We start from the raw sequence: 10,000 nt of genomic DNA on the forward strand, positions 1-10,000 counted from the left end.
GTGGAGCTTCAATGCAGCAGGCTGAGAGGAAGTGGAAATGGAACTGGTGAGCAGAAAAAGGGTTGTTTGGCAGTACTTTCAGTCAAAAGAAGGCCATTCAAGTCCAGCTACATGTTCAATCTGCAATGCTGATTAGTCTGGTGGTGGCGAGGACCCTAAACAATACACAACATCACCGCTGTTACAACATCTGGTATGAAACATCTGGAAGAATACGAGCTGAGCATGAAGGAATCTACAGACAGCAGCCAGAATGCAGCAACTTCAGGTACGGCAAAGGAAGGACAGTCACTGTTTACTTCATTAATGTGTTGACTGTGTTCATGGACTGAGGACGGGACGAGGACTCAGCAGAATCTCAACCAGGGGGTTCAGGATTCAGCAGAACCTCAACCAGGGGGTTCAGGATTCAGCAGAACCTCAACCAGGGGGTTCAGGATTCAGCAGAACCTCAACCAGGGGGTTCAGGATTCAGCAGAACCTCAACCAGGGGGTTCAGGATTCAGCAGAACCTCAACCAGGGGATTCAGGATTCAGCAGAACCTCAACCAGGGGGTTCAGGACTCAGCAGAACCTCAACCAGGGGGATTCAGGACTCAGCAGAACCTCAACCAGGGGGTTCAGGATTCAGCAGAACCTCAACCAGGGGGTTCAGGATTCAGCAGAACCCCAAAAATCTGGATTCAGTGCATTTCAGTGCGATGCTGTTTTTGGATATACTATATATGATTTTTTTGGCAATCTTTGAAGCTCTAAATTAAATGAAGTATGTTTATGTTGAGCTAAAGTGTTCCCTGTGTTAACTGATGCTAAGCTAACGTGTATCCCCCCCGCTGCAGGTGTCTGGAGCTCCGCCCCAACAACCTTCCGGCTCTCATGGCGCTCGCCGTCAGCTTCACCAACAGCGGCATGCAGCGGGAGGCGTGTGACGCTCTGCGCCGCTGGATCAGCCATAACCCCCGCTACAAACACCTGGCTCTGGACTGCAGGAGCCCGCTACAGGGCTCCCCGGCCACGCCACGCAGGGGCCCCCACAACACCTCCACACCTGCCAGGTACCCACACGGTCTTCAGAACATCTGTTTCAACGTGGATATAAATGATCTTGTAATGTTTTTAATTTCTCCCCGCTGGAAACACCCTTTACATATTTAGATCCATTTTTAACTTATTCACTATCGGGGTGTGTGTGTGTGTGTGTGTGTGTGTGTGTGTGTGTGTGTGTGTGTGTGTGTGTGTGTGTGTGTGTGTGTGTGTGTGTGTGTGTGTCTGTGTGTGTGTGTGTGTGTGTGTGTCGTGTGTGTGTGCATGTGTGTGTGTGCGTGCGTGCGTATGCGTGTGTGTGTGTATGTCTGTGTGTGTGCGTATGTGTGTCGTGTGTGTGTGTGTGTGCGTGCGTGACGTATATGTGTGTGTGTGTGCTGCAGGCGTATGTGTGTGCGTGCAGTGTGTGTGCGTATATGTGCGTAGCAGTGGTGTGTGTGTGTGTGTAGTAGTGATATGTGTGTGTTGTGTGTGTGCAGCGTGCGTACAGTGGCGTATATGTGTGCGTGTGTGTGTGTGTGGTTGCGTGCGCGCAGGTGTGTGATATGTATGCGTGTATGCAAGGTGTGCGTGTGTGTGTATGTCTGTGTGCGCGTGCGCAGTGTGTGTGCGCATGTATGTGCGTGTGTGTGCAAGCGCATGTGTGCGTATATATGCGTGTGTGTGTGTGCGTATATGTGCGTGTTGTGTGTGTGTGTGTGTGCGTGCGTGTGTGCGTGCGTGTGTGTGTGTGTGTGTGTGTGCGTGCGCGTGATATGTGTGCGTGCGTGCGTGTACGCGCGATATGTGTGTGTGTGTGTGTGTGTGTGTGAGCGTGCGTGATATGTGTGTGTGTGTGCGTGTGTGTGTGTGTGGTTGTGCGTAGTGATGTGTGTGTGTGTGTGTGTGTGTGTGTGTGTGTGTGTGTGTGTGTGTGTGTGTGTGTAGCTCTGAGCTGCAGGAAGTGCTGCTTGTCTTCCAGGAGGCGGCTCTGTTGAATCTGGACTGTGTGGATCCAGACCTGCAGACCGGACTCGGAGTCCTCTTCAACCTCGGCTCGGACTTCAACAAGGCTGTGGAGGCGTTCAGCGCCGCGCTGTCCGTCAGACCACAGGTAACACACTTTACTTCTTCAGACATACTGTACTATGACTTTTTTGGACATACTATAGTATGACTTATGTTCTCCTCAAGGCAATGAAACAAGCCACAGAAGCACAATGAAAAAACACCATTTATTTCAGGATCATAAACTAAAATGATGATTTCTGACAAAGGGCCTTGAAAATATGACAGAAAAACAGACTTTGGTTACATTGTTGGGGAAGACCCAGGACTAGGTGGAGACATTAGATATCAGACTATCAGAAAGGACTTTATTGCCACAGTAGTCATCCTACGTGGTATTTACATACACAAACAATAAATACAAACAAAACAAAGGGAAGTCTGGGGTCCCCTGCTGGAGAAGATGATGAAGATGGATGGATCACGTTAACCATCGTCACATCGGCATGAATTGATCCACCACACAGCACTCCCTTATTTGTTATGATGCCATTGAGTGCCATACAAAAGTCATAAAAAGTCATAGTATAGTATGTTGAAAGTAGTCTGAGCTGTCATGATGACAGCTGTAACTGTCCGTGCGTTCCTGTTCAGGACTACCTGCTGTGGAACCGTCTGGGCGCCACGTTGGCGAACGGAGACCGCAGTGAGGAGGCGGTGGAGGCGTACGGCAGAGCTCTGGAGCTGCAGCCCGGATTCATCCGGTCCAGATACAACCTGGGGATCAGCTGCATCAACCTGGGAGCTCACAGGTAAACGGGGTTAAAGCACAGAGAATACAGGACCAAACAGGGTTAAAACACAGAGAATACAGGACCAAACAGGGTTAAAACACAGAGAATACAGGACCAAACAGGGTTAAAACACAGAGAATACAGGACCAAACAGGGTTAAAACACAGTGAGTACAGGACCAAACAGGGTTAAAACACAGAGAATACAGGACCAAACAGGGTTAAAACACAGAGAATACAGGACCAAACAGGGTTAAAACACAGAGAATACAGGACCAAACGGGGTTAAAACACAGAGAATACAGGACCAAACGGGGTTAAAACACAGAGAATACTGGACCAAACAGGGTTAAAACACAGTGAGTACAGGACCAAACAGGGTTAAAACACAGAGAATACAGGACCAAACAGGGTTAAAACACAGAGAATACAGGACCAAACGGGGTTAAAACACAGAGTACAGGACCAAACAGGGTTAAAACACAGAGAATACAGGACCAAACGGGGGTTAAAACACAGAGAATACAGGACCAAACGGGGTTAAAACACAGAGAATACAGGACCAAACAGGGGTTAAAACACAGAGAATACAGGACCAAACAGGGGTTAAAACACAGAGAATACAGGACCAAACAGGGGTTAAAACACAGAGAATACAGGACCAAACGGGGTTAAAACACAGAGAATACAGGACCAAACAGGGGTTAAAACACAGAGAATACAGGACCAAACGGGGGTTAAAACACAGAGAATACAGGACCAAACAGGGGTTAAAACACAGAGAATACAGGACCAAACGGGGTTAAAACACAGAGAATACAGGACCAAACGGGGTTAAAACACAGAGAATACAGGACCAAACGGGGTTAAAACACAGAGAATACAGGACCAAACAGGGTTAAAACACAGAGAATACAGGACCAAACAGGGTTAAAACACAGAGAATACAGGACCAAACGGGGTTAAAACAGAGAATACAGGACCAAACGGGGTTAAAACACAGAGAATACAGGACCAAACAGGGTTAAAACACAGAGAATACAGGACCAAACAGGGTTAAAACACAGAGAATACAGGACCAAACAGGGGTTAAAACACAGAGAATACAGGACCAAACAGGGGTTAAAACACAGAGAATACAGGACCAAACGGGGTTAAAACACAGAGAATACAGGACCAAACAGGGTTAAAACACAGAGAGTACAGGACCAAACAGGGTTAAAACACAGAGAATACAGGACCAAACAGGGTTAAAACACAGAGAATACAGGACCAAACAGGGTTAAAACACAGAGAATACAGGACCAAACGGGGTTAAAACAGAGAATACAGGACCAAACGGGGTTAAAACACAGAGAATACAGGACCAAACAGGGTTAAAACACAGAGAGTACAGGACCAAACAGGGTTAAAACACAGAGAATACAGGACCAAACAGGGGTTAAAACACAGAGAATACAGGACCAAACAGGGTTAAAACACAGAGAATACAGGACCAAACGGGGTTAAAACACAGAGAATACAGGACCAAACAGGGTTAAAACACAGAGAATACAGGACCAAACAGGGGTTAAAACACAGAGAATACAGGACCAAACAGGGGTTAAAACACAGAGAATACAGGACCAAACAGGGTTAAAACACAGAGAGTACAGGACCAAACAGGGTTAAAACACAGAGAATACAGGACCAAACAGGGTTAAAACACAGAGAGTACAGGACCAAACAGGGTTAAAACACAGAGAATACAGGACCAAACAGGGTTAAAACACAGAGAATACAGGACCAAACAGGGTTAAAAAGGCGCAAGAGAATACAGGACCAAATGTGGGTTAAAACAGAGAATTCAAGGCGGCAAAAAGGCAAAAAAAAAAGTGCTAGGCACTGCTAGGTACTGCTAGGTACTGCTAGGTACTGCTAGGTACTGTTAGGTACTGCTAGGTACTGCTAGGTACTGTTAGGTACTGTTAGGCACTGTTAGGTACTGCTAGGTACTGTTAGGTACTGCTAGGTACTGCTAGGTACTGTTAGGCACTGCTAGGTACTGCTAGGTACTGTTAGGTACTGCTAGGTACTGTTAGGCACTGCTAGGTACTGCTAGGTACTGCTAGGTACTGCTAGGTACTGCTAGGTACTGCTAGGTACTGCTAGGTACTGCTAGGTACTGCTAGGTACTGCTAGGTACTGCTAGGCGAGGACACTAGTGGTGTCTCAGTATAGCCATCTAGCATTAGGGCGTTTAAACACAACATAAACATGAACCACTGTCTTACATCAATATTTTTGCACGTAAACTAAAAAAATAAAAAAATAAATTGATATTGCATTTTTGAAAATCGTAGTATTGTTAATTAAAATATTTTCCTACACCCCTAACTACTACTACTACTAAGATTTAAAGACTTTAACGTTAACCGCGCGTATGTAGCGTTAGCTCCCAGCGTGCTAACGGGAGGTGTTCTGTGTCCTGCAGGGAGGCGGTCAGTAACTTCCTGACAGCTCTGAACCAGCAGCGGCAGAGTCAGCGCTGCAGCCATCAGCAGATGTCGGCGAACATCTGGGCTGCCCTGCGCATCGCTGTCTCCATGCTGGACCAGCCCGAGCTGTTCCAGGCCGCCAGCGCCGGCGACCTGGACCTGCTGATGCAGGCGTTCGACGTGGGCGATGTCTGAACGGTGGAGACCCTGCTGGATGTGGACAGTTTGGTTTGAAACCAAAGAGACGGCCACTGGGGGTGTAGTGCTGTTTGTTGTTGACCGGAGCGGAGTCGTGGCTCCATTGGAAGGTTATGTTACTGCTGTTCCTACACATTAGTCAACTAGAACAACTAAATGAAAGGCTGCCTTTTTAATCTCACTAGTTAATAGGGATGTAAATCACAAGTCTCATCACGGTACGATATTATATTGATTCTTTGGACAAGGATTCAATATTTACTGATGTCTTAAAGTCTGTCACGGTGCGATTTCTATTCAATTCAGGGGTCAATATGAGACGATATATGTCTATTTAACACATGTATATAAACTTAAACAAAGCGTTAGGGTTAGGGTTAGACATTTAAATGAAAAACAAACTGTTCTTTTTAACAAAAAGATTGAATATAGAGTGGGGATCTGAAATAAAGAGGCGTCTTACAGACCATATTTTCCCTTTCTTTGCATCTATTATATAGGATTGAGGATCATTGAATGGATACAGAGGCTTGCAAAGGTATTCCTACCCCTTGAACTTTTCCACATTTTGTCACGTTACAACCACAAACGTAAATGTATTTCATTTACATTTTATGTGATATACACAAAGCGACGCATGACTGTGAAGAAGGTATGTGTTGACCCAGTCAACGTCCAAGTGACAATCTCTGGCAAGACGTGAACATTGCTGTTCACAGACACTTTCCATCCAATCTGACAGAGTGTGGTGGAAGTTTCTGTTCAGCGAGGGAGGAATTTGGGTGAAGAAGAGACTTTGTTGAAACAAAATAAAGACAGGCTGCCAACTGGATTAAAAGTTTAGGTATTCGGTGGAAGGGTTTAATTATTTTCTCGAGAGAACAATCAAACAGTGACAAGAACAGCAATTCACAATGAACAATGAACAGAGTTACAAAGTGACAGCCGATCTGTGCCTCGTAACATATGCCAACTCCTTATATCCCATTTTCACAGCAGAAAACACGACCATGTTTGGAAAACATTCTAATCTTGAACACTGCTGTCTAAAACTGTTCCTGTACATCTGTCTAGTGCGTCAAAAAGTCCTTCAATAGGAGTCGGGAACCTATCTCGTCTACAGATTGGTTCAGGCTCCAACGTTAGGTTTTGGACAAACTGACCTTTGCATATCTCTACAGACGCCTGTGCGTCGTTGCCATCTGCTTGTAGTAGAGAATACACAGGGTCATACCCTTTTCAGCTATCTTTAAACTGGAGGACTGTTTCAAGAAATATCTTTAGGAGACACATGTTTCAGAGGCATATTTAAGGATCTACTTATAATTAACATTTACTCAATAGATGAACAATCATGGTTAAGAAAATCATGGTCTATGTAATTTTTCCATTACACTGAGCTACAAGGAGACAGAGAGACTCAAGGAGGAGCTGAGCTGTTACTGAACTCTAGAAGAAATCTGACTGAGCTTGAGCTATTTTGCAAACAAGAATGGGCAAAGGTTTCAGTCTCTAGATAGAGATACCCCAAAATACTTGCAGCTGTAACTGCAGCGAAAGGTGGTTCTACGTAGTATTGACTCAGGAGGGCTGAATAATTTTGCACGCCACACTTTTCAGTTTTTTATCTGTAAAAAGAGTTGAAAACCACGTATCATTTTCCTTCCACTTCACAATAATGCGCCGCTTTGTGTTGGTCTATCATATAAAATCCCAATGAAATACATTTACGTTTGTGGTTGTAATACTAGGAATACTTTTACAAGCCTCTGTATATCGATCCAGAGCATTACTAGTACTACTACTAGTACATAGTTAGCTACAGACTGTGTATTACTAGTACTAGTACACCCCTACTAGTACATAGTTAGCAACAGTGTGTATTACTAGTACTAGTATACCCCTACTAGTACATAGTTAGCTACAGACTGTGTATTACTAGTACTAGTATACCCCTACTAGTACATAGTTAGCAACAGTGTGTATTACTAGTACTAGTATACCCCTACTAGTACATAGTTAGCAACAGTGTGTATTACTAGTACTAGTATACCCCTACTAGTACATAGTTAGCAACAGTGTGTATTATTAGTACTAGTACACCCCTACTAGTACATAGTTAGCTACAGACTGTGCATTACTAGTACTAGTATACCCCTACTAGTACATAGTTAGCTACAGACTGTGTATTACTAGTACTAGTATACCCCTACTAGTACATAGTTAGCTACAGACTGTGTATTACTAGTACTAGTACACCCCTACTAGTACATAGTTAGCTACAGACTGTGCATTACTAGTACTAGTATACCCCTACTAGTACATAGTTAGCTACAGACTGTGTATTACTAGTACTAGTACACCCCTACTAGTACATAGTTAGCTACAGACTGTGCATTACTAGTACTACCCCTACTAGTACATATTTAGCTACAGACTGTGCATTACTAGTACTAGTACACCCCTACTAGTACATAGTTAGCTACAGACTGTGTATTACTAGTACTAGTACACCCCTACTAGTACATAGTTAGCTACAGACTGTGCATTACTAGTACTAGTACACCCCTACTAGTACATAGTTAGCTACAGACTGTGTATTACTAGTACTAGTACACCCCTACTAGTACATAGTTAGCTACAGACTGTGTAGCTGGAAGGCTGTCGCCAACTTTTAAGGTGGAATGTTTTCTTGCGTGTTACTCGATGAACGTCGTGAATCAAGAATGAGCTTGCACACTGCTCCAACAAACACCAACAGTTGGGTCAGTGTGGGCCGGCCGTCTGTGTTTGTTAGATGGAGTCGGTAGAGGTTGACGTGTCCAGTCCGGTCTGGTGGAGTCGTTAGAGGTTGACATGTCCAGTCCGGTCTGGTGGAGTCGGTAGAGGTTGACATGTGGAGTCGGTAGAGGTTGACATGTCCAGTCCGGTCTGGTGGAGTCGGTAGAGGTTGACGTGTCCAGTCCGGTCTGGTGGAGTCGGTAGAGGTTGACGTGTCCAGTCCGGTCTGGTGGAGTCGGTAGAGGTTGACGTGTCCAGTCCGGTCTGGTGGAGTCGGTAGAGGTTGACGTGTCCAGTCCGGTCTGGTGGAGTCGGTAGAGGTTGACGTGTCCAGTCCGGTCTGGTGGAGTCGGTAGAGGTTGACGTGTCCAGTCCGGTCTGGTGGAGTCGGTAGAGGTTGACGTGTCCAGTCCGGTCTGGTGGAGTCGGTAGAGGTTGACGTGTCCAGTCCGGTCTGGTGGAGTCGGTAGAGGTTGACGTGTCCAGTCCGGTCTGGTGGAGTCGGTAGAGTGTGACGTGTCCAGTCCGGTCTGGTGGAGTCGGTAGAGGTTGACGTGTCCAGTCCGGTCTGGTGGAGTCGGTAGAGGTTGACGTGTCCAGTCCGGTCTGGTGGAGTCGGTAGAGGTTGACGTGTCCAGTCCGGTCTGGTGGAGTCGGTAGAGGTTGACGTGTCCAGTCCGGTCTGGTGGAGTCGGTAGAGGTTGACGTGTCCAGTCCGGTCTGGTGGAGTCGGTAGAGGTGTGACGTGTCCAGTCCGGTCTGGTGGAGTCGGTAGAGGTTGACGTGTCCAGTCCGGTCTGGTGGAGTCGGTAGAGGTTGACGTGTCCAGTCCGGTCTGGTGGAGTCGGTAGAGGTTGACGTGTCCAGTCCGGTCTGGTGGAGTCGGTAGAGGTTGACGTGTCCAGTCCGGTCTGGTGGAGTCGGTAGAGGGTTGACGTGTCCAGTCCGGTCTGGTGGAGTCGGTAGAGGTTGACGTGTCCAGTCCGGTCTGGTGGAGTCGGTAGAGGTTGACGTGTCCAGTCCGGTCTGGTGGAGTTGGTAGAGGTTGACGTGTCCAGTCCGGTCTGGTGGAGTCGGTAGAGGTTGACGTGTCCAGTCCGGTCTGGTGGAGTCGGTAGAGGTTGACGTGTCCAGTCCGGTCTGGTGGAGTTGGAGAATGTCGGACCAATGTCGCCCATTTTCCAACAAACGACAACATTCTCACAGCTCTAAATGGGTGTTTTTTCTGGCAATTAGAGGAGTAACCATAGTGAGTAATTCCTCAAAAGCTTGAGGAGCAAAACGAGCAACATTCCCAAAAGCTGGAGTATCTTCTGAGAGAAGTTCTTGACACAAGTTAGGATAGACACCGTGTTCTGCATGTCGCGATATCCAAGGTTTACACCCCAGTCTCCTGCTGGCTCGTCTTGGTTGGCGTCTCTCCTGTACACGGCTAGCAGCGTTACAGGCCAGGTAGACCAGAACTACTCTGGCCACATTCAACAAGGTCTCCACTTCATCCAGGTTATATTAAACCAAAGCTCAAATAAGAAAAGGTAGGACTAGGTGACCAAAGTCAGTCTTGTCTGGTACTGTCTGGGCCGTGGGGACTGGCAGTTGGAAAGACGACCAACTCACAATTGCCAACAGCTGCCAACTGTACAATGTTGGGGTTTGTTGGTTTGGTTTGGTTGGTTTTTGGAGCAGTGTGCAAACTCCTTAAGACAACTTAGACCTTCCA

At 46.4% G+C, this 10,000-nt stretch overlaps 1 protein-coding gene across 1 annotated transcript; it reads left to right on the forward strand.

Annotated features, from left to right (window-relative positions):
- Window positions 1–843: 843 nt before the first annotated feature.
- LOC144514181 (PEX5-related protein-like) lies at window positions 844–6,569 on the forward strand. The gene is made up of 4 exons (XM_078245366.1): window positions 844–1,055; window positions 1,972–2,137; window positions 2,686–2,843; window positions 5,298–6,569. The coding sequence occupies exons 1-4, from the start codon at window positions 877–879 to the stop codon at window positions 5,494–5,496; spliced, it is 702 nt and encodes a 233-aa protein (XP_078101492.1). The 5' UTR covers window positions 844–876; the 3' UTR covers window positions 5,497–6,569.
- Window positions 6,570–10,000: the final 3,431 nt, after the last annotated feature.

The sequence above is a fragment of the Sander vitreus genome, unplaced genomic scaffold (assembly GCF_031162955.1).
Source record: "Sander vitreus isolate 19-12246 unplaced genomic scaffold, sanVit1 ctg484_0, whole genome shotgun sequence".
Lineage (NCBI taxonomy): Eukaryota > Metazoa > Chordata > Actinopteri > Perciformes > Percidae > Sander > Sander vitreus.

Coding starts and splice junctions, on each gene's coding strand:
- LOC144514181 (XM_078245366.1), top strand. CDS start 877: ATGGCGCTCGCCGTCAGCTTCACCAACAGCGGCATGCAGCGGGAGGCG. Junction 2,138..2,685: donor CGCTGTCCGTCAGACCACAG/GTAACACACTTT, acceptor GTTCCTGTTCAG/GACTACCTGCTGTGGAACCG. Junction 2,844..5,297: donor ATCAACCTGGGAGCTCACAG/GTAAACGGGGTT, acceptor TGTGTCCTGCAG/GGAGGCGGTCAGTAACTTCC.